Source organism: Hetaerina americana, unplaced genomic scaffold (assembly GCF_022747635.1).
Source record: "Hetaerina americana unplaced genomic scaffold, ioHetAmer1.1.p SCAF_6, whole genome shotgun sequence".
In the NCBI taxonomy this organism is placed as follows: domain Eukaryota; kingdom Metazoa; phylum Arthropoda; class Insecta; order Odonata; family Calopterygidae; genus Hetaerina; species Hetaerina americana.
Genome location: NW_027287205.1, coordinates 77,664,370 through 77,690,059, shown reverse-complemented (window position 1 = coordinate 77,690,059; position 25,690 = coordinate 77,664,370). Strand labels below are relative to the sequence as shown.

The 25,690-nt window shown below is 35.7% G+C and overlaps 2 protein-coding genes across 4 annotated transcripts in view; one reads left to right on the top strand and one right to left on the bottom strand.

Moving 5' to 3' along the window:
- The window catches only part of LOC139695051 (lachesin-like), a 1,045,117-nt gene extending 1,042,538 nt beyond the window's left edge, over window positions 1-2,579 (top strand). For all 3 annotated transcript variants that reach the window (XM_071593655.1, XM_071593656.1, XM_071593654.1), the window contains exon 11: window positions 1,401-2,579. In XM_071593655.1, coding sequence (XP_071449756.1) covers window positions 1,401-1,600 — 200 coding nt within the window. In that variant the 3' untranslated portion in view covers window positions 1,601-2,579. The remainder of the gene's footprint in view (window positions 1-1,400) is intronic.
- A 6,413-nt stretch (window positions 2,580-8,992) lies between these two features.
- Window positions 8,993-25,690, bottom strand: part of LOC139695473 (dual oxidase 2-like) — a 77,771-nt gene continuing 61,073 nt past the window's right edge. Inside the window, exons 26-32 of the mRNA XM_071594259.1 lie at window positions 25,216-25,426; window positions 22,125-22,245; window positions 17,636-17,865; window positions 15,688-15,846; window positions 14,128-14,283; window positions 12,337-12,465; window positions 8,993-9,369 (exon numbers count right to left, since the gene is read on the bottom strand). Of these exons, the coding sequence (XP_071450360.1) occupies window positions 9,241-9,369; window positions 12,337-12,465; window positions 14,128-14,283; window positions 15,688-15,846; window positions 17,636-17,865; window positions 22,125-22,245; window positions 25,216-25,426 (1,135 nt within the window). The 3' untranslated portion in view covers window positions 8,993-9,240. The remainder of the gene's footprint in view (window positions 9,370-12,336; window positions 12,466-14,127; window positions 14,284-15,687; window positions 15,847-17,635; window positions 17,866-22,124; window positions 22,246-25,215; window positions 25,427-25,690) is intronic.

The window sequence follows — 25,690 nt, the reverse complement described above, 5'->3', positions numbered from 1 at the left end:
GGGATAGATTTTGGGGAGGCCGCAGATAGTACGGGCAGGGTGGAAGGGAGTTGGGGAAGGGGTGAGGTAGTTAGGGGAGGGGGGTCGTTATGGGTGGGGGGAAGTAGTTGGTTTAAAGCGTGTGACTTTGAAAAGTAATATCTACCCTTTTTTTATATTATCTTGAACTTATGAAAGGTGAAGTAATTAATATCCCCTGGCACTCTCATGTATAGAACAAATACTCTATATAAACACTCCTCCCATATTGTCATACACCTTCAATTAGATCCACTGGAATGTTGTTCACCCCACAGCCTTGCTTCATTTCAATTACTAATTGCCCTTTCTCACCTTTGAGTTACCCTGGAACTAAGCTAGCCCAATCCATATCCTATTCATTTCATTGTTTAACGTAATTTGGTCTTTATTTCTTCTAGCATATATTCCTCCCATCTCACTTGGATCTTCCCTGTTTCAATAAATATATTTTCACCTTCGTTTAGAGCCCAATTCAGCCTTTCTCTGTACACTTTCTATATTACTGCACTTACTCTTCCACCTCATTTCTTTTCCTTTAATTTTTGTGCCTTAGTTTATGGTTGATCTCCAAATGCTTTCTTTCACCTAACTCACTACTTACATTCTTCTATTTCATTCTCTCTCATTAGGGGCAGGGGTGATTGGGGAAGGTGAGATAGTTAAGGGAGGGTTAGGTAGTTAGGGGAGAGTGTTAAGAGGTTTCTCCCTCATCATCTCAAGTGCAAAGCAAGGTACTCTAGTCCTTTTCCTAATTAATATCCCTATGATTTCTTTTGTAGTTTCCAATTGCCTTTTTTATTTTCTCCTTTCTTCTCTTTCCAGTCAAAGGGTTTGCCATTTCCTTGACCATCTTACCTGTTTTATCTTCTTGTGTCTGATGCTGCTCTTTATAATTACCAAATTGCAATCCAAGTCTTTATCCTCCCATGGAAAACTATTTTTATCGATATCACAATATAAAAAATATACCCAAAATAATGCTTTCTTATATTTTCTGATGGACTTATTGAAAGACCAATGCATTCATCTTCAGCATGCCATAGTCTCTCAGAATCTCCTGCACCCACTTGTCCTGCCTTCTTTTAATAACTCTCTCTCTCCCTCAACAGCCATTTCTCTTCTCCTACAAGCCTAGAACTTAGTTGGGATTCTTTTCTGTCCATTGATTTTCTCCATCCTATAAGCATACAATATTCCCTTCTCTTCCTGAATTAATTACCAAGTTATTGAGTTAGCTGTTTGACATAATAAATAGTTTCCAAAATACAAATATGACCACAATTAATAATATCTTTGCTCCATATAACAGTATTCTGTATGCCAACCCACCCTAAAAATACCCTTTCTCCTACTAATGCACCTTGTGTATTATATTTAAGACTATAAGCTGTCTGGAGATCCAGATGATATGGATGACAATTATGAAGGTGGCCCTCCACCTTACCTCGTGGACCTGCACACAGCATCGTCATCTTCCTCATCAGCAGCCAAGGCAACCAATCCATACTCGCCTCCGATGACTCCCCGGGGGATACTGGTGTGGATTGTCTGTTGTGCCCTGGTGGCAGGTGCCAGCTGACCGATTCGGCTCAGTCCCTGAGAGTGAGAAGCCTGAGCGAACCAGAGAGTGATTCGATTTTTTGATAATGTGTTGGACATATCGGATATGCAAATGTTGTCGGATGTTGATTTCAGGTGCTTTCCAAAGACTTCAGGGATGAGAGCAGGTGGATGAGTGGAAAAAAATATAAAATGTTTACGGGATTGGCCCTCCACCGATGCATTGCCAAGAGTAAATAAACTCTCCCGACCCACTGCTTCCTGCTGAGCAATTGTTTCATCCCTATTCCATATCTCCCAAAAAAAATAATGACCCCGCATAGTTTCAAGAGGATTTAAAGGGAATGGTAACTTCCTCTCCTTTGACGACCCCATCTAAGCTATTCTATAACTAAATGGGTCCAACTGTGATGTGTTTTATTACTGTGCTCTCCCTGTTAAAACAAAAAAAACGAATAATGCTTGTGAAGGTATTTTTATGATCTTCATCAGACAAATACCATGAGGTTCTCAATGTAAAAGGAATGAGGCTCATGTGCCACCACTATCACGAATCCATGTGCATCTGAGTCAAATCCCCCTCGCAAAGAAACAGTTTTTTTATTAGTTAAATGAGTATGAGGTTTTAAAACATGTAATAGCAGAATACCTAAATTGGCAAGTAATGTAAATAGTGAAAACCAAAGGGTATAGGAATGGTATATAAAAATAAATAAATACCTAATTTGAGTACCTATGTAACTGAGCTCCAGGGAGCTGCATTATTTTGTGATTCTTTCACACCCTGGTCTCAGAAACTGTAACAACCCATGAAGTGCTTGTAATGTTTGTCAGTGAGAATGTGATTTTTGGGCATGAGTGTTGGTAACAGTGAGTGTAATTGTCTTTCGTGTTAACTGTTCTCGACAGGGTTCTAGCGAGTGTGTTGAACAGTATAATCATATGACATTCCTGGAACCCTAGTGAGATAGTAAAACTGTTCATTGTAATGTACTCGGAATCATTTATAAAGTTGCAAAATATAATGACCTAAAAAATAAAAATAATTAATAACAAACTTCTCACTAATTCTGTTCTAGATTGGTCAGCATCTCGTTGATTATTGAAATGAAAATTTGGCATAACCAATATATGTCTATTATGGGTGAATAATATGGGTAATGTGCATCAGCTAATGAGTTAATAAGAATTCATGAATAATTTACACCATAGCAGTTTATCTCCACATTTTATCCTTTCCTGTCCATCCCTAAATGACCTCAGCTGTTGGTCGCCTCCCCTAAAAACTACTACTACTACATTGGATGGCAAGAATTCTAGTTATTTTCATGCCATGAATTCTGTAACCTTGGCAAAAAGTCTTATCATTCATATCAATATAAACATTTAAAGTGCCGTATTAACCTGATAGTTTCTTTCCTTTTGCTCATGGTTAATATGGAAGGTAATGTGAGCATAATTCAAAAATTTTAATTTCTTAATTAAAAGTTAATTTCTTTAATATGGTATTTTAAAAATATCTAAGACTTGATTGTTACTGCAGATTAAATACTTACGAAACATTTCTAATAGGGTTATTCCTAAGGTTACCCCATATCCTGGGCTAATTATTTTGAATGTGATTTTGATCTATATGATCCCATTCTCTGCAAGTAGCTAGTTACATACTTATTTGAAGTACCTTCACACTTAAGCTATCCACCAAAACACATTCATTCAAAGAAGCTCTGCTCTGACAGTCAAAACAAACCACTTAGGCAGTCCATCCATAATGAAGCTTTGCCATTCTAGTGTAAACAGTAATAAACAATGATTTTCCCCATCAAAATGAACATCCAGGTCCTTTTCTGGGTCACTGTGAAAGTTCTCTCAATGGTTGTCTTGAGAAATTAGTTACCCTGAATCTTTTTGACTAATGGATGTCGCTATAATTGTCCTGGAGGAAATATTACTGATAGAGTGATGGAGTGATAGTGGCTTTGAGATTTTTCATTAAAGGTATTCCACCAATGTCTAGTTAGGTTGAGGACTAATTACTACTAAGTATTGCAAAAACTTCCTCTTTCTTTACTTTACATCAATTTTTCTTCATTTATTCATTACTACTGCCTGCCTTCATGCTGTTCTAGAATGCCAACCCTTTTTCTACCTCTACTCCACGTATCCAACATTCTCCCCTTCTATCACAATCTATTAATCTCACTACCTTTCATTATTTTCTCCACACCATTTCCCTGCCTTTTCCAATTTCTATTCCTTTCTTTCCAACTTATTTTTTACATTCTCCTTCACACCTTCATCTCAAATTACTCCAATCTACTGGCAGGTGGCAGTTAGGGTGAAGGAGTTATGGGAGGTGGGAAAAAGTAGGGAGAAGTAAGGGAGGGGCATGTTAGAGGAGAGGGACAAGTTAGAGGAGAGGAAGGGATCAGGGTAGGGAGTCCCTCTTGTCTCAAAGACCACATCTTACATCCACCAAGCATGACTCTCCATTTTCAAATTTTGATAATCTTTTCACTAATGTAACTCTTCTCTTCCTGACCCTATTACACCATTACAAAGCCCCTTTTCCTATTAAACAATGCTGCAAATGAAGTTCTTCAGCTGCTCCACTTTACTAGTATTCCCTCCCTATAGTTTAACATTTTACCCAGCTTCTAGAGAATCTCATTTCATCGTTTATCCTCATATTTTTTTCATATAAAGCACTCAATAACAAATGCAAACTCTTGGCTGTTTGACTGGTCATTTTTGGTCAACACTATGCAAAATAAGGCTTCTTGAATAACAACATGAGAAATTTCAGAGAACTAATATTGCTGTTACTGCTTGATGGCGAGATATTTCTAGTATAGAAATGTAGTAAGATATTGTTTTGATCCTTTCTGCTTTGAAGCCTCACATGAATCTTTGAGATCAATTATATCAAAATAGAGTGGAAACTTGCTTAACAAGCTCCTTGCATAACAAGGAAAAATTTCTCCAAAAATTGATCATATAAGGAGCGACTTTTTGTATGAGTCACTAAAAGGGGAATTCCCAGAATTATTGCACAACTGCTTCTTCAGTTTTTGTGGCACCCTCATTCCACTAGCTTCTAAGTGTCACACAAGATCCAATTTTTTTTCAAATTTATGTTCAAACATGCAAGGTTTGCATAAAAAGTATCGGTAACAATTTTTTCCTGACTTTTGCATTAAGTGCTGAATTCAGTCCGTCGATTGATCACATTGGCATTGGTAGGATGACAGTGCATACAATTATCACAGATAATTTGGCAATGTGAAATATCTGCTCTAATCTCATCTTGAAGGCCTTGACGGATTACCCAAAGCAGAGTCAAGTGTCTCCTTGTGAAGACCTGTAATGTAACATGATGATTCCCCAACCCCTTACAGTGCCAACTTGGCACCAGCAGATTATTTCCTATTCCCAGAAGTGAAATTCTCCCTCAAAGGACACCACCATGAGATCACCTTAAGGACCTTCCAGAATCAATCTACCAGGGAGCCTTTGAATCATGCAAAAGCCGCTGGCAAAAGTGTGTCAACGCTCAAGGAATGTACTTCGAAGAATTTTGAGGGATTGTAGCAATATCTGAAATAAATCTATTTTTCCAAAACTTTCCCTGATAATTCTCATGCAAACTATGTATAATGTGTGCTATTTTTATGCAAAGTTTAATAACCCAGAAAAAAATGCCCCTTCAGGAAAATCCCCAAGAAGACAGTCATTAGAGACAAAAATAGAGGTAGAAATGAAAAGTACATGTAAAATCATTGAAGAGCACGAATGGGGTGTGAGCATGTCAGATCTAGCAGGCAAAGACAATTGGTTAGCATTACAGATTTGCACCATCCTCATGGACAAGATTAAGAAGATAGACACATTAAAGGGATAGACAAGGATAATCATACTACAGTTACATATTTTCCATGGTATTTAAAGATAACTTCTCATTTGGATAAATGAAAAGCAATTGCAAGCTATCAATGTGAATACTTGGGAGAATATTTGATTTTCATAACCTCATTAAGATGAACCCAGGATCATCAATGGCCTTAAAAAAATATTTATGGTAAGACATGGGTGGTTCAAGAAGTTAAAGAGAAGAACCAGCATTGACAGCATTGTTTAGCATGGTTAAACTAAACCTCAAAGGCAGAAGAGAACTTCATTGGTGACTTCAAGAAATTCATAGACTCTGACAGTTACCTGCCACAACAGATTTTTAAATGTGACAAGATAGGTCTCTTTTTCAAGTTTTTTAGTGAACAAATGTTGTAGCATAAGTAAAAAAGTCTATACTCAGCTTTCTAGGATTAAAGACATCTTTTTCTACAAATTGAATTCACATTCCAGTCCGGTTCATTCCATGATAGAAGAAAAGAGGATGATTCAAGAACCTGAACTACGTACTTTCCTTAGAATAACCATGAACATAATTTATCTTTTTAGCATGGAATGCATATTTTCTTTGCTTTATACCAGGAAAAAAAAGTTACACTTAACAAGTGTCTTGTTTTGTGAGAAAAATTTTGGAATGAATTAAGCTCAATGTGCGAGGCTCCACGGTTATTTACGTTTATCATGTAAGAATTCAAAGGTCACCAAGCCAATCAGTCAAACTCCTATGTCCACTCAAAATATTAATCCAGCATAGAGTTCACAACCCTTCAGGTAAATGTAACATCTGAAGGAGGATAGTACATTACAGCATTATATTTTTCATTAATTTAGTGTGTTACCATAGGGTAACCCTAAAGTAACTCTAATACGAGGGTAATTCCAGGAGCACCTGACACAACAAAGAAAAGACAAAAATTTTGGAAAAAATTTATTTTCAACATAATCTCCTTTAAGCTTTATACACTTTTCCCAGCGATGTTCAATAAGTTCTATATCCTTTTCATAATAAGAACTGTCTTGCTCCTCAAAATAGCCATTCATTGCTGACATCAGTTCTTCACGGTTGGAAAATCTTTGACTACCAAAGCTTTTTTTGTTCAAGTTTGCAAACAGAAAATAATCTGAGGGGGCTAAATTTGACCAATGGGGTGGGGAATGAGGTAGCAATTCAAGCTTTAATTCATGAATTATTGCCATTGCAATAACATATTTGTGAGCCGGTGCATTGTATTGATGAAACAACACTTTCTTCTAAGCCAAATGCGACTGCTTTTATTTGATTTCTTCGCTCCAATGTTGTAATAAGTTTGCATAATAATCGCCGTTGATAGTTTTTCCTTTATCAAGATAGTCAATGAAAATTATCCCATGCACATCCCAAAAAACCGACGCCATGACCTTGCCAGCAGATGAAACGGTCTTCGCCTTCTTTGGAGGTGGTTCTCCCTTTTGAATCCATTGTTTTGATTGTTATTTTGTCTCGGGTGTGAAGTAATAGACCCATGTTTTATGCATGGTTATGAAACGGCTAAAAAATTCTGCTTTTTTGCTGTGAAACTTTGCTAAACACTCAATTGAAATATCTTGAGGATACTGGTTTTGCTTGAGTGTGAGCACCCATCTTGCACATAGCTTTCTCATGTCCAAATTTTCAGTTACTATACGATGAGCCGCACTTTTTGAAATGCCTACTATGTCTGCTAGCTCATGCACCACCAGTCGACGATCATCCGGTATCACTTTGAGGATTCTCTTCACCATTTCTGGAGTCCAGCATTTATATTGGTTGGGCTGAGGCCTTTCAAATAAAAGTATTGTGTCACATAATGATGACCAATTTTCTCCATTTTCACACATTCACTGAAAAATTTCCCTATTGATGGCTACCAAACAAAAACTAAACAATATGATATCTTCAAACTTGAAGCATATGCTTTATAGATGGCATCCTTTCTAATACAGTGATATTTTTTAAACAACTACTGCCGGTCATGTCGGGTACTTCTGAGACCACCCTCATAATCATTAATGATGGACCTATTATCCATAGCTTTATATTTAATTAACAAGTAACTTAACAAGTTTGATTAATTATCATAAAATATTATAATAAATTGAGTCTTGGTAGTCCAGGGGTAGAGCATTGGACTCTGGGCACCTGCCGCTCCACCCAATTAATGTGATTTTTTGGGTACCAGGTCTTCCTTAGAAACCATAACCTGTCCAGGGAAAGGAACTGGCCCCCTTGCCATGATATGTGAATATCACATGCCGTTGGGCTTAGTACTGGGTGAACTCTACCGTCACCTACCAAACCGACCTTCAGGTTGATTACTGTGTTTATGGTTTTATGATAATAAAACTCAAATCCCTATTTAATTTCATTCAGACATATTACCTTCATATGGGAACTCATAGGTGAACTTAGCAAGCTATATCATTTCCAAATGTTTGAACTGCAGCAATGTCTTTCCTTGATAATATCAGCCTTGTTTTCTTGTAGCATAGTACTCATGAAACATATAAACAACTTTCAGTAAAACTAGGTGCCTTTCTACAGTAAAATTTTAGCAATGTAGATGAATTTTGTCATCAATTTTGTGCATGCAAAAACATGTCATGGAGTTCATTATTTATTACACTGCATTTTAAGCTTTCTAAAAGGTGAAAAATGTAAACAGTTAAATGGTTAGTGTTATCAGTATATTAAACCTAATTATATAGAATAGGCGACCGTTTCTGTAGCCCACATGCAAGTTGACAACAACCCCTTGGTTAAGGCACTACAGCATAAAAGATTGAGACAGTTTATGTGAAAAAAAACTGACTTGTATTAGTGAACATTTTGTAGTGTGATGGCCTTTAGGAAGGATGTATAAAGTAACTTAAGAGAGTAGGTAAGGTTTTAGAAAGATGGTCAAATGAAAAATGAAAAGAGGGTGAACAGCTGATGATGAGGACCTTGGAAAGGAATGTTGGGGCAAGGGGGAAGAGAGAGAGGTCAGTCAAGAATAATACTGAAGACAAAGACATTAGACTTCATGGGTTCTTAAAAAAATTACATTTGGACATTATCCAGCACTTAAATTTTCTCACAAATATCATTTCAACACATATAAACAGGAAGGTTATAGATAAATTGCAGTTAACTCTGACTAGGCCAAAATTAATATCAAAAGTCTGCAGTTGTCAGCAATACATGAAGAAACTCTGATTTAGAAATGGCTGTGCCTACAACAGTGGTTACAGTACATTCACTCCATTGTAGTAATGAAATTGTGAAACTATTTTCCTAGGGCAAAAAAAGGAACTTAACATTTTATTTATGCTAAAAGTACATGAGGTTTGATTATCTGATTAATGACATCAATACTCTTAACAATCTTAACAAGTACAAAATTCTTCAAATGTTACCACGCACATGCTTTGTAAAACACAAAGGCATACTGATATAATTTCTACAATCTTGGATATTACTTTCAACCATTGGCATAAGGTTTTATTTTGACATGCACTCTTACTTGAGAAATTATGTAAGGTGAAATGATTTTACACACACTTTTCCCTTTGAAACATACAGGTACTAGGTGGTAATACACCAGGAATATCATGGCATAAATAATGGTCCCCTCCGTTAGAGTAAGAGAATACTTTACTCCATACTTATGAAAAGTATATGATGAATATAAATTTAATAACTTTGAGATCCTCAGGATCCAGGAGTTCCAATCACAGTTTTGACTCACATTCCTAAAAATTCTTAGTGTGGTGACGAAGGATGGGACCGGAGACAGTGTTTTTATTGATCAGCAAGCATGCTTTGTCCACCGCTTTTGTCAGGAGTGGTGAACCACAACTGAAAACTCCAACAGTTCCAGTCTGAAATAAAATGTGATTTTATGAAGCTTTGTTGTCAATTCGCATTAAAACTAGTCCTGACTAAGGTTCAGGGGATGAATAAGAATGGCAATCAAGAAATGGGAATCACAATACCATAGGATGAAGTGTACATGAGAATGAACAAGAGCTGAAAATGGTATTAGACATTAATGCTCATCCCTCTATGAACAAGTAGCAAACTATGAAGGGGGCATGATTATTTGAAGCATTATGGTTAGGTAATAAGGAAGCATTACAGTCAGGAGTTAATTTTTTCCTACATCTACATAAAATCTGCAAACCACCTCAAGGGTGTGCGGCAAGGGATTTAACATCAAAGTCGAGTACTGCTAAAATTTTAGTTGCTAAAATATTTGCAATATTATTCAAATGTAATTAATTTTAACTACATCCTCATTCACACCTAATTTTCTAAACATGCTAGTAAGAAGATCAATTAGACATGGATTAGCTAAATAAAATATCAATGAAATATGGATTAACTTACTAGGCTACCTAGAACAAATTATTTTCAAAGTGCAGTCCTTTGAAGTTATTTTGATCCCATTTTGTTCACAGAAAAAGGAATCTGTTAGTTCTACAATTGGCCTCACTGATATTATTTTCATGATCTCTCCTACCATAGCATGATGGAACTATTAATGCATTTTCAATGCCATCTTTAAAGTGACCTGCTTCCACTTCATGCAAGAAGAGGTTTAATTTGTAATTTAACCTTAGATCCATGAGTAATTCCCAACCTAGCTGTTCTAATATTCTTCATGTTACTAAGTTTATAAGTTTAAAATTTGAGTAATGCAATAAAGTATGCATAGCATTCAGGGTGTAGGGCTTGATTCTAAATGAGAATGATGAAATCTCTGCTGGGAAATGTGAGTTAGTGTCTCCTATATTTCTATGGGTCCTAATGAATCTGAATGCATGAAGTCTTCAAGAAAATTTCAACACAAATAATACAGAAGATAGCATTGAAAATATCTGGAGAGCTCAATGTAGTGTTATTTTGGGAGGGGATGTACAGATAGGTTTTTGCAATTCAGTAAATACTTAATCACTAACAGTAGAGTAGAAATCCATGAATGAGAAAAAGAAAGTTAATTTGTATTTCTCCATTTAGAACAGAATTATGACTGAGTAAATAGAAGGGAATAAATGCCTATTCATTTGAGAGATAATTCAAAATCATCACAGAAGCCTGCCAGAACCAATGTATTAAAAATAAGGAAATCCCTACCTCCATTATGTGACAATGTATCTCAAGTATGAGATTTCATCATGTATTCTTCACATTTTACCTCATAAATTTTTACCTCATTATTTCATTCCTGCTTAGTTTGAAATAACATGCACTTTGTGGCTAAGAGCATTCCTCAGCTAAAATCATAGATTTTGTAACCATAAATCACTTTTTGACTATTTGAAATCCATCTACATTAGCATTTGAAGCCATGATCTAAACCAATAGGGTTTCACTTATTTTGAAATATTTCCTGAAATTAGAGAGTGATTAAGCATTTAGGTGCTACAAATTTATAAAATGAGGTAAAAAATTAATTACTAATTTATGTTTATGCTTTCAGTAAGTAATTCAACTGAGAGTAGGACATAACAGTTTCAGGTTTAACTTTGTGGAATTCCTTCGTTATGAGGGTAAAAAAAGAAACTTTACACTTCCACAATAAAGATTTTATATTTCACGACCATGGTTTTGATGATGCCCAACATCAAAACCATGATCATGAAATATTGAATATTTATATGGGAGTGCAAAGTTTTTTTTTAACTTCATCATGAAAGTAGTGCTCTCTCTAGGAGACTGAAAGAGAGATCACAGGCAAACCTATACCAGTTGTTTTATACCAATTGTTTAACATGATTGTCCTCATGCTCTCCCCAGAAATTGTGGAGTGGAGGATAAGAGGAGCCCTACGATAACTTTTGACTAAAGGTTGACACCTAACTTTCTCACATTTGTGACAAAGTAAAATAAAATTCATGTCCTCTCATCAGAAAAACTTAAGGTCAAACATAATATATATATTCTAGAACACATGATAAATAATGCCTATAATTTGGAGGTTCCATATTCATAGTATTTGGGCCTGGATTTTAGCATGCTCCAGAGGCTGAAGATATATCGTGCTATTAATTTATTCTGCAAAAAAAATTTTACATCATTTTCACTTCCATACCATCAGTGGGATTCCAGTCAATTAAAATGTTCAAAAAATGTAGATTCTCTGTGTAGTATTAGGAGTATTGCATTGAAGAAGAAATTTGGTATCCATAAACTTATTACGCATTTAATGAAAGTTAAACATGTTCAATAATTTTTCTTTAATTATAATGATGAGAGTTGCAAATGGTGGAACCTAATTTAACAAGCACCTCGCACAGCACAGCAAGCAAGTAATTTGCATTACAATCAAAAATATTTTGACAAAAATGACTCGCTTAACGAGCAACATTTTGCATAACCAGTGATCTGGAGAGGGAAATTCCAGTCAACTGACTGCTGGGAAGACTGAGCTTTTGTTTCAGGGCCATAGCCATACCCATGACTCATCTCCAGTTATGAACTTTTTTCAGAAAACATAAGCCATCGTTTGAAGCTGGAGCACCCTCCTTTGCAACTACAGCACAAAATTCTTAACTTTCACAAGATAAAGGAGAATTTGATGGGGCACCTGATGACCATTCCAAAAATGGACTTTGCTGATTGTTTTGGAAAGTGGAAGAGATACAGGGATATGGTAGGTATAGGGAAGTGTGTGGTCCAAAGGAGAGTACTTCTAAGGGAATAAAGGTCTCATTTTTCTAGGTAGGCTATTTTTCTCAAAATATTGCATGGCTAGATCCGGATAGACCTTGAACCAATTATTAGAGTCAAGAGAGCCTAAAACGTTTTGGCAATGATCATTTTTGTTACAACAAGATAAATCATACCTTTGAGTGCAATTCTTGCAGGGAGGCAAAAAATTCTGCAAAATCTGGTCTACCAAAGTGCGTCACAGCCATTAGACCAGTAAATAGAGATCGACTGCAAACTCGCTGAAAGTGACGCTCGCAGATATACTAAAAATTTAAAGAAATTATTTGTTAGAGGAATAATGGTTCTACAGTAATGCATTGTAAAGTAACAATAATAAATACAAAATAGGTACAATCAAAGCACTATGGTACAAAGGGTAAATTATAGCCTACAAATTCAGGGAAACCATATTGTGCAGAAAAATCTCACAATGGCATTACAGAAATTTTGATCATTGGATCAGCAAATAACAAAAAGGCAGAGCACTGTATGGGAGCACTATTCCTAAAAGTTACAATCCAATTTAAATGCTATCACATGGCTGAACTACAGGTTGGACTCCTTGAGTTTCATATCCATCTCTCAGAACAAAACAATATATCAAACATACTTAGACAAGAGAAGCAAACAATGTCAGGAAAAGTGAAAAAATTAGGATATCATTTTTGTTTCTGAAGTTGAGAAATTAATTACAACATTCTACAAAGTAATCAACTTTTTCATAGAATTTTAACAAAATTCTCAACTGGAACATATGGTGAGAAAGCAAAAGTGATTTTCACCGACCTTGTTAAGAAAGTGGCAGGATCATCAACGGCCAAAAGTTGTATTTAAGAAAAGCTGTGAATGATTCGAGAAGGTTACAAGAAGAACCAACATCCACAGCATTGTTAGGCAAAGTGAAGCAGCAAGCTCTGACTCCAAGGTAGCAGAGAATTTGATTAGGGACTTCAAGAAGCTCTAAGATTCTGAGGGTTACCTGCTGCAACAGGCTTTTAATTGTGACTAAATGGATCTCTTTTGGAAGGTGATGTAGAAAAAAACCTATATTTGCACACATAATAATAGACGAGAATGCACTGCCCAGCCACAAGCTAATAAAAAGGTTGTCCCCAGCTACTATTTGTGCCAATGCAGGCAGCAATTTGAAAATTAAACCCCTGCTTGCTCACCATTCAGGAACTTCATGAGACTACTAGAAGTGCAGGTCCCAAACAGCAGGCTAAATATGATGTGGAGGTCATTGAAAACTGTTGCATCATATTTTGCATGCAAAATAATAAGGCAGTGGCTATTTGCACCAGAAATTCATTTAATGATAATGCTGAGTCACAATTATATAATATTTGAAATGTCCACAAAAAAAAATGTTCCTATACAGCTTTCTACTGAAAAGGAATTAGGTATGTATCATAAATATTAAACTACTTATTTTGATTCTTTTTTGTGCTTATAAATGGAGTTCGCATTTCTGGTTGTTTCACTCTGTGGTAGAAGAAAAGATGTAGATGGTTCATGATCCTAAACCATTTATACATATAGTAATTTGTATTGAATAAACCTTGAGCTTAATTTTTTTGGGCATGGAATGCACTATTGTATTTTACATAAATATGTATGCAAAAAATTGTTTCACTAAATGAGAGTTTTGCTTTGAGAGGGCAATCGCCGAACGAATTATGCTCTTCATACAAGGCTCCACTGTATTCCTTTATTATTTATCTCTTGATTAATATACAACCTCTAATGCTATATTATGCGATTTTATTGCTCTATTCCATAAGACTCCTTTTTCATGTTCTATAATAATTACAATTGGCATTCTATTTTATGTGTACATACTTAAATCTGCAAAACTTAAAAGGCAACCATTTCCCAAATGCAACTTTAGGAAATGCTAGCTAAATGTATGCATGGTTACTTACCAAGAGTATTGTCCTCAAATCAAATTTGTGGTAAAACTGTGTTACAAATATATGAACTGACACTGTGTTGCTTTTATCAGTGACCTCAAGTTCTTTTATAATATCTACAAACCATTCAAATTGTTTTTGAGTTCTTGTAATCCAAAGGAAATACACCTGAAATATAAACAAAAGAGTTGGAAACAATCAAATCTTTGTACTTACAAATATCAGAGAAAATGAAAATATTTTATCATAATGAACGGTGAATGTATATTACATTTACCTTTATTACAAAGAGAGTAAAAATATTGACGTGAATTTAGATAATGCCTCGATGAAGGATGTGACAGCAAAAAATGTAGCAATAACTTTATTCTAAAAATGTGGGTTGCCAGATCAAAGTTAAATCAAATACAAAGTCAATGATTTTAATAAATAGTTTTTTTATAAAACGGATGAATTGTTTCTTTGATTGAAGAGAAATGAGCATATATAATTTGTGTCAACAGCATAAAATTTTATTTGCCAAGTATGCATACTTAATACTTTTTAATAATCATAATGCATGCTTGTTTTAACATAAATACTTAAGTGCCCACTCATTACTTTATAAATCAAATACATAGACAGAACAGGGTAGTTTTCAATTTAATTTTAAAGTTATTTAAAAAACAAATTAGGTTGGGTTTGACCCAAAGGCAGATGGTTTTGAGTATAACTTAGGCATGAGTATAGCATTAACTTTGATGTTTCTTCTATTCAGGATCCCAATGTAAATCTAAATGTATGCTAATGCAACCCTATGTAAAAACAATTTTTTATATTTCCCTCATTTTTCTTCACTCTCATCAGATAAATGCCAAAACATAGCATTTAATATTAACCATGCCATATTATAGCATTTACAGGTAACATAATTCAACAGATTTTCTTACAAACACTGTTGAACTTTCTATAAATTGAGCAATAAAATGGTTATGAGCAGTAGATGTAGCCTGTTTTTGGCTCATACAACAATTTTCAGCAAACCAAAAATTATCTGACAGACATACAAGGACATAGAGAGTGGACACTGAAAACAAGTCTGCATTAAGTAGATGATCTTAATGGTAAGTGATATAGATATCTGAATCTCTGGAAAGAACTAGGGATAAAATTACAACAGGAAATTGATGATAAAAGAAAAATCTCATCTTTGTCTAGAATAGGCATTATGAACATCTGAAATGCATACGACACTTACCCAACCAGAAATATAAAACTCCAGTAAATGACTATTAGTTATAGAAGCTTCTAGGTCTTAGTTGTACAAGGGATAAGTCAAAAATGGCAGTTATGAGAAGTTCGATTTAAACCTTGTATGTACTTTCCCCTGGAGTAAACATTAGCCATTAATGTTTAACAGGTTAATAGGATCTATTACTTCAACACATCTACTCTTTTAGAGGCATTTAATATTTCTACATTTTGAGAAGCACATTTATCGTATACATTCACATAAATAACTTAAAACTGAAAATTAAATCTTATGGTATTTTCAGAGCACAATAATTTATTAAGAGAGAAATATTGAATTACCTTCTTACAAACAGTTTGAAGTTTCACATTTGATCTAAAGACGATATCTTTCAATATGGAAGCAAATGGAGTGACTCCTATGCCCCCACCAATTAAAACGGAAACCTCAAATTGGTACCAGTCTTGGTGCCCAGCGCCATATGGTCCATCAAGGTATATCTAAAAGGGAAAGAATATATTGTATTTTACTCCAGCCATGCACTATTATTAATGGGAGCTACCACACCCAAAGAGGCAAGTGAATTAGGATTGATCCATTCCATGCAGACACATATTTAAACATTCTTCCTAATATACCTATTTAAAAGACCAATTTACCACACTATTATTTATATTTAATATTCATCATACACCATAACAATAATTAAGCACGATTCAAATATAGCAAGACAAAATATTGTTTCTGAGTTTGAGAACAAATGTGCATGCTATCTAAGAAAAGAAAAAAATAATTTTTGTTCATAAATTCTACCAAAGAGATGAGTACATATTATTTATAGTAGTATCAATGGCTTTATGTAAGTGTATAAATGAGTTTCAATAAGAGTTTCAATAAAAAGAAACATACAGAACTGGAAATCAGATTAAAAAGGAATAGCAGCTATGGAAATCTGGTAAGAGAGGTTGATGCTGGCCATAGTCTGAACAGACAGAAAAGAAAATGATACATGCAGTTAGATATAAAAACAAGTCTAGAATATTTTCAAACTCGTAAGAGGAAGGATTCCTAAAGTTTGGCGAATAATGGAAGTAGAGAACATTATTTCAGTCTCTTGAACATTTCCCTTTTCATGCAAGTGTTCGCAGAATTATCAATTTTATCATAAGAGTGCTAAGGAACATAATCCATTTAATATGGCTATCACACATTCACTGTTATTGTTAGACTGTTTACAAAAAGTATAATCCAAATGAGCAAGAGTCGGGGAGTTTTATGAGTCCCTGCATGATTATATCCCTCCTCCCAAACACAATTATTATTCCCACTTATCAGAAGAGGACTCTTTGCTTCTCAAGTCCCAATATTTGGGAAGCTTACTTTAGTTTTTAAACCAATCAAACTGGGTATTTTGCTTACATATCCATGATTGTGCCCCAGAAAATATTAAGAGAATATTTGGCATGGTCATTTGGATTTTATCTCACTAACATACCCTTAATTGCATTACTTTAAACCATGTAGCTGCATTAAATAGAAATGTACCTTAATTTTAGCAAATAAAAATGCAACAGAGCAAATAGTAAGGAAATTATTCCCAGGTAAACTTCTATTTTGCTTCAAGATGAAGTAAACACAAAACTTATTGTTGGCTTAATGAGTATATGTCCTTCAAGGGAGGATGATTGTCTCTAGACTAACAGGCAGCCAAGTCTGCAAAAAAATTGCCCAGACACTCTTCTGCATTGGTTGGAAGAAACCCTTATCTAAACAGTCACGTGAAAGTTGTGCCTTTGTTGAAGGCTACAACATTCCATACTTGCAGTAAGGTTTACATCTCTTCAATGGGGTCAAAACACAAAAAAGGTGGGTAGCCACAGCATGAAATGCCTTCTGTGCAAAATGGTGGAAGAGTGAGATAGGCTTTGAAAGTGTTTTTTTCAAGAACCCATGGCTATAAAGAGTTGCTCACTGTAATGCAAGTTTTAGAGTATTTATTTAGTGTTTTATTTAGTTAGAGCTTAAAAAAGCACCAGAGTTTGGGCACTGGATCCATTAAAAATCTACCTTGAAAGGAAGAGTACTCCTTATAACAAAAATCTCAACATTTGATGAGCTACACTGCTGAACTGCTATAAATTTTAAAAGCATGGAAAAATAAAATTTAAAGGAAAACCATTCTGGTTCCATAGCTGTCTTGAAAATGGTCAATAAATTCAAAAATATATCTACAAATAAGCAGAAAAACCAGCAATATTAACGGTTTGGATATCTGCAAAAATTACTGACCTTAGGAAGATGCTGAGTCCTCAGTATATCTGGATCATACATTTGCCTTAAGTGGACAGTCCAAGGCCCAATTGCTCGGATATGGACTGTTAGGTTGGCCTCATGCGGTGCAGATGATAATGTGAACGGGTGGAACTCACTCTCACTGATTGCTGGGCAAGCCATCCTCACCCACTGACCAGAGCGATACTCAAAGTTACTGGGCCTCTTAAACTCCAACATCGTGACATCTGGGAAATGGAAATAATTATAATTAAAGATGGGATGGTTTTGATACCCAATTCTTCGTACAACCACTTTTTGGGCTATAATACCAGGCTAGGTGAAGTCTGTACCCACTTTAGAATAGGCAGAGCAGCAAGAATGTGCACCCATACCCAAAGCACTCTGTGCCTGATTCCAATGCAGTTAGTACTCCACTCCCCTCCTCCACTATTGAGTTTTTATGATAAACCTATGGGTAATTTTCTACTCAAACTACTGTTTCACTGTCATGATTGTTTTTTCTAAGTGATCTAGTACCATTATCATTTAGAAAGTTTTATTTCGTGTACATCGAAAATCATCACATATAAATTAATTACCGGTAGGTATTCATTAAAAGATAAGTTCGATGTTGATCAAGTTTAGTTTGCCTGTCAGCCAAGGGTTTGAAAACATTGATGAGCACATTGGAAAATCCATGTGGTAGGAATGGGATGAGATTAAATGTTAACAAAACCAGAGTTATATAATTTTCGAGGAAGAGAAAAGATAAGTTAAAAATGAAAATAGGAGTTCATTACCAGAAGAACAGTGAACGTATCTCAGAAGTGTTTTGGATCAAAATGGTCAAAGTAGTGTGGACATATGGAGAAGAATCACATAGGTAAAGAAGATTTCACTAAGAGAAAGGAATAGCTGAGACAGATGTTAGGGACACTTGAGTAAGGATGTTAAGAAATGGTTTGTTAAAACTTTGATATGAAGCATGGTTATATACGGAGCTGAAACATGGTCATTAAAGCAGCATGATAGGCATAGATTGGAGGCTTTTGAAATGTGAGTGTGTAGAAAGATAGAGGAGGTGAAGTGGACTGAAAGGAAAACAAACAAGGAAGTGCTACATATCGTGGTGGAAGAGATGGGTTTGTTGGGAGAAATATGAAGGAGGCAGGAAAGATGGATGGAGAGCATTCTGAATTGCGATGGAATATTGAAGACTGTAATAGAGGCAAGAATATCAGGCAAGCAAGGAAGGACGAGGAGCAGGATAGGGATGTTGAATGGAATTCAGGAGGAAGTAAGTTGCAGAGATGAATAGGGGCTTATTGTCAGATGTCAGGACTGCATCAGATTTTTGGTTGTGATTTATTAAGAGAGACAGGGAAATGTATCGTTTTAGAGTTGTATAAACTGGGTCCAATCAAAATCTACCTTAACTGGTAGAATGCCAGTAATAGAAGGTTTGTCCCAAAAGTTTCTAACCTGTGTTCATAACTCCATGCCTGAATGTTCAAGCAATCTCTGTGGGGTACGAGCATAACCAATAACTCCTCACAAACTCATCGACTGCCACAGTTACTGACTGGACATGTTAATTTGCATGAAGTGTGTATTTGTTTACAGTGCCTTTATTGCTTTTGTTGGATTTTGTAAACACTGAAAATGACAGAAGAGATATGACCGATGATTTGCATCAAGGTTTTCTTTAAACTCGAAAAGAGTTGTGCGAAAACTATTGAAATGATACAGAAAGCCTTTTAGGATGAGTGCATGGGCAAAATGTAGATAAAAGAATGGTACAAGCACTTTTCAAATCATAAAAGATGGTTGTGCATCTTAACTGTGACCCATGTTATGGTAGACCATTGGGCGCAATAACTCTGAAAAATATCAAGCGAGTGCAACTTGTGATAGAAGAAGATCATCATTTGACTTAGTGCAAACTAGAAAGTGATCTTGGCTTTCCAAAAACTTCTGTTTTGAGAATTCTAACCAAGAACTTGGGGATGAATGACAGGTGAGTGGCAACTGGCTTATTCACCTTGATTATGCATAAGCTCATTCATCAAATCTTGTGCAACAGTGTTTGGCAAAACACATTACATTAAATGAATTAAATATTGTGTTCTTCATTTCATGAACATGAACTTCCACAAAGTTTAACCAGAAACCATTGAATAGTTACAAAACCCAATACATTAAACAACTTTACCAGCCTCCGTACAGTCCCAATTCAAGCCCCCTGAAACTTTTGCCTGTTCCCAAAATCAAAAATTTCACTCATAGGGCACTGGTTTGACGACATAGAGGCAATTGAAACAAATGTGACATGTCCACTGAAGGCCATCTCGAAAACTGACTTCCAGAACTGCTTCAGGATCTGGAAGCACCGATGGAAGCATGTTGTTCAATAGAATGGGGATACTTCGAAAGCTTGTCACAAGCTGGATGATAAGGTATTATGCCAGCACTGAGTTATGAATGCAGGCCAGATACTTGTGGTACACCTCATAAATTAATTATGTTTTCAAATGATTGGAGGAATTTAACAGTTAATGTTGATGAAACAAGCTATATTATATGTAAATTAAGCTCTAGACATACAATCCTTGGCCCATCAAAATCCACTACGAACTTAAGAGATCATCTTGCAATGCATGCATACATGTGAGGAAAATTATGATACCAATCCAAAGAGGGAAGGCTCAAAATAAAACCTCAAACTAGCCAAGCTGACAACCCTTGAACCCTTGCACTGCCTCCACCTCGGATCACAAGAATCATCGTTGAAAAAACTATTTCATCTTAAGTCCATCTGCTGACCCTAATACTTTTGTTCCCAATGAACCTGGTCTTGCTTAAAAATCTTCACAGGCAGGTCTACATTAGCGACAGAGGAAGGAACTATCAGTTGGATTGTGTTGACATGGTCAGTGATGGCACATGTAATGATATCTGTGATTCATGTCTCAAGATATAGCATTGGAAATGAAATTCATTATTGGTCCATGGGTTACTATGAACATCTTAATCAGTTGGCAACAAAACATCTGTATGTACCTTCAGCCACTGTTTTCAGTGAATGGCACTACAGAACTGGATGGAATATTCTGAAACAAAAAATAACAGATTATGCCCAGAACAAGTGAAAATGTCAATTTTTTATAGGCAAAACCAGAAGCAGACCATTCAGACTCTGTTCTATGCCATAACTATCAGCCATTCTGTGAGCCAATGCTACGCTGTTATTATGTATAACTGAGTGCTTTGCTTTAATGAGCTTGTGAGTGACACTATTGGTATACAGTTCTTAAAGAAATTGCTTGATTCAAGCATATTCACAATCCTTTATTCAAGATGATAAATAAGTTTTCATTATAATTTTCAACACATAAGCCTGCAAAGCCCACTTCAACAATTTTTAAAACTGGAATAATTTATTCATCGCATGGATTAATACAAGGGTTCGTGTAGTCTAGAGAGTAAATTAGGTTCCACTCAGTCAGCAATTTTTAAATAATAAAGAAATACATAGAAATATAATAAAAATATTTTTGGTACTTAGTTTTGAGCACAGGAGATCCAAAGAGAAGAGCCAAGCCAGGGCAGAGAACTGGAAAAAGGTGTAGTGAATGACCCATTCTTGTTCACAATGTCCACAAATATTTATACGAGAGCAAGCAGTAGACCACATTTTCCCTTGAGAAGGTGGGCACAGCAGAAGCAAACTTGATAGGATTGGGACCTTCTAAATAATAAAACCATGCTTCCTACAAGATTTTTGTCATATCCAAATGGGCTGATGAGGCAGGAGGAGAGACAACCACAAATTATTGGGCTCCATGCATCAAGGAAGGAACATGTTGCATTATGATTTCATATCTCTCAATGGAATCAATTTCATAATAATTGTTTTTAACATCCAATGCAAGCCTTTCAGGGCATATTTGTTCTTGTGTGCACATTTATGTGAATTTAATGCAAACATTTTTAATCAATCCGCCCTTGATGAAGACGCTACAAAAACTTTCCACCAGGATTCACTTTAGGCAGCCTTGATGGCCATGGTAACCTGAGATAGCCTCATACCATTTCAAAGAAGCAGACTAGTAATCTAATGATGGCTCATGGGTCCAGTAAAGAAAACGACAGTGTAGTGTAGAAATTAATATTCAATACCAGGAATTAATATCGAATTGGTCAGACATTTTATTGGCCTAATGCTTAAGCAAATTCACTCTTGATTACATTGAATAGCTTCCTTTGTGTTTATTTTGTGTTTCTCACAGGATATATAACAAACAAGAATGTCAGTAAAGAACCAAGTACATACCACCATAGGAACTCATCATGAGATTAACAAAGAGACTTGTCTTTGGGGAAAATTAAAAACATGCTCAGAAGGCAAATGTATGGTGATATCCAATAAAATTTTCAAATTTCATTTTAGAGTATTACCATTGCACATGGTAATGGGATGATAAACTTTAGGAAGTGAACTCACTTGATGGAAGCAATTCAGCTTTTATGACCGGGATTTCAACCTTCTTCCGCCTGAATGCCACAATACGGTCCAAGGTAAACAATATGCAGGGAGCTAGGAAGAAGTAATGAAAATATGGCTCCTGAAAACAAAAACAATTTTTACTTTAGCACAATGGATTAAGTAGAGAAGAAGCTTATGCAGCAAGGAAAAAAGTGACTTTGTGTAAAAAAAAGAAAACTAACAACTCTCACAAGTAAATTTTGCCCTGGCAGACACCTCTTGGTGATCTGTTTGACCCAGGACATCGAGGGATCATTCTTCATTTTAATTGAGTTTTCTACTTCCAAAGGGCTCACATGGTAAATTACTATCCAAATTGTAGCAATATTTCCTGACCTATAGCATAAATGTCACCTTAATGTTCCCAAGCATCATTTTAAGAGGGGAGTAGCCAAATTCTAGTTCCAAGAAAAACATTCAGTTATACAGCACCCATTATCTTTTGATGAAAACTTGTATGTGAACAGCAAATAGCACAAAGGATAAGATGCAATATTTATAGCAATGAATCTAAAGCAGCATAAAAAGAATCATCTGCCAATTGAACATAAAATTATCAGTGGACAATAAATATGAACTTGGCTAATTTCTGTTAATCCAGGGCCCTAACTGTTTGGCTTGAACATGTACTGTACTCCCCATATCCATTTAATATGGAAGTTCTATATGGAAGCCATAGTTATAATGAATTATCAACCCACAGTTTTAAATGCATTTTCTCCTTTTTACGCAGTTCACTGCAGCAGGTGCTACAGTGAACAGTGTAATGTAAAAAATGGGAGGCTACTGTGTCCCTCCCCATTTGCTTTCCCCTCCAGCCCCTGATATCCATCATTCCCATAAAGGATAAGGCAAGTTGATGTGAGAGAGAGTGGCTTACATTGGCTTTTCTTGAATGGATATCATTTACTCAATTTGACTAGAAAGTAATGAGACTGAATCGTAAGGGTGCAATTCCATGCTCATTATCCTTATGGACCCAAAGGAAATTCCAAGTGTGGGCAATGCCTCAACAGTAACTTTTAACAGAGTCAAATATATATTTCAAAGCAACAATTTCAGAGCATAAAAATCATTCCCCTTGTCAAGGCGAATGATTTTTACGCTCTGAAATTTTTATGAATACAAAAATAAATGCAGAAAAGAACTGAGCATACAAAAATATAGGCAAATGCATTTATGGCAGGATTGTCGTGTGTTGGGTGGCCACGACATCATTGGTTGGAGCATAGCACAGAATGAGAGAGTCACATTCAGTTTATGAGCCTTTATTTAACCCTTTTCAAGCAATGGAGTTCAGGCACTGGGGAGTAGGGACGAGCAAGCGGGGCAAGGCTGGGCATCTCTGTTGTGGTCCTAGGCTCGACCAACAGACTCAGAGGCAGCACGGGATGTCAGTAAAGGTGCAGAGTAAGTCTGGGCATCTCTGGTGTGGTCATAGGCTCGACTGATGGACTCAGAGGTAGGGTATTGTGGCAGAAATGGGGAAGGGAATGGTCACTGCTCCACGATCATCTCACTTTATAAGGCATTGAGATAGCACAGCCATCGCTCCTTTGAGGGGAAGGTGGATGACTTCATAGTAGCTAAATAGTATCTACATTGTAGCAAAAAGGGGGAATTGGGTAGCGGACATTGTCTTATTTGCTGGGATGAATGACACACAAGTGAATTTGAGTTCCATTTCAAGCAGTTGAAAATGTCCCAGCAGCTGTGACAAGAATGAGTGCTTTAAAAGTGATCTCAGATTAAGACTTCTTCACATACTACGAAAACTGACGGAAGCAATCGATTCCATTAATTGATGATCAAAAGTAAAATCTTTCTCAAAAAAAAATCTTGTTCGAAAAAATTTCTGAAATGTAATTGAAGATATTTTCAATGAAATGATTTTGCCAGCATGAGTTTCATTACTTTCCAGACAAACCTAGTACAGTGAAAACATGGGATATGTTTCTGTGTTCTGATGTTCTAGGAAGCATCTCACTGAGTACATCTTCAAGTTACAACAACACTAGGATGTGGCCTGGGGTCCTTTCTCTCTTTACCGGTATGAGACCTGTGGTCAAAACCCCAATTACAGACTCCCATAGGGCACAATAGAGAAGAAGGTTGAAGTACCCAAAAGATATACAAAAACAAATTGAATGAAATTAAAAATAAGAATTGAAATGTTAATTTATAAAAGCCAAACAATATCTTATAGGCGTTTTAACATATATCATTGTAAAATTCTCTCTTCTTCCCAATTATGCTGACAATGAGTGCTATGGCCTAACTGGTTTTACTGTTTTATTTCAATGGCCACAGGTTAATTCTCCAATTATTTCAGTAATTAATAGTCAGAATATCTACCACCCAAGCAAATGAAAGGCATATTGTGATGAGAGAGATACAAAATATGTAACTAAAACATGTCAACCATAATGTTTCATATGTTTGAGCCCCATATCAAAAGAAAAATACCATGATAAAATGAATAAAATTTGCACCCAAGGAACATCCTAATAAGAGTCCACTGCATTATTCCAAACATCAATTTGTACACATTCTATTAGTAATAGTAAATATATGTACAAAATAGCCTCTAAGGAGAATTGATTAGTGAATTATAATGCAACAATTTCAGAGTGAAAAAATCATTCACCTTGATTCGGATTCGAAACCAGATCCCTCAATGTCCAGTCGAGTGCTTTAGCCAGTTAAGCTATCGAGGTGTCCTCTTTAACTCTGAAATTTTAGGGACATTGTGCGTACGGTATTTTGCACAGCATCTTGTTCCTTTAAAGCCCCCAAAATTTCAGAGTTTAAGAGGATGCCTTGATAGCTTAACTGGCTAAAGCACTCAATCAGACATTGAGGGATCTGGGTTCGAATCCCAGTCAAGGCGAATGATTTTTTCACTCAGAAATTGTTGCATTGAAATGCACATTAGTGGATGACTCCATTAAAAGTCACTGTTGCGGCATCTCCTGCAGTTTCTTTGGAAAATGAATGATAGTCAAGGATGAATGGCAGGTATTATAAAAATGCACATAATTGGCCTCACCTGAACAAATCTCCCAATGCCATGAAGTATCATTAGAATATAGAGCAAGGGATGCAAGGAGTGAGCCCACCAAAAGGCACTATACAGCTTTTCTCGAGCAAGGGGCACTGAGAAAATTCCCATTGTGGCAACCAGTATGGTGAGAAAAACTCCTGTAATTCCAGTTATGGTTTCCCAGCACCAATATCTAAACTTGGGGATTTCATGAGATCTAGAAAAAAAAATTACAATTTATTCTATCACATAGGGTCATATCAATATAATTAAAAACAATTATGAAGAAAAATTTTTACTCCGAATACTTGGACAAGGAGTAAAATACATTTAGTGCGCATTAACAGAAGGGAAAATTTTAATTAATGTGAAAAAGTGAAGGCTACCATTCAATTTTCCTAAAAAATATCCATTATTTTCTATGCCATTATATGTTACATGGTGTGGTAGTTAATAGAATATTATTACTAAAAGAGGATTG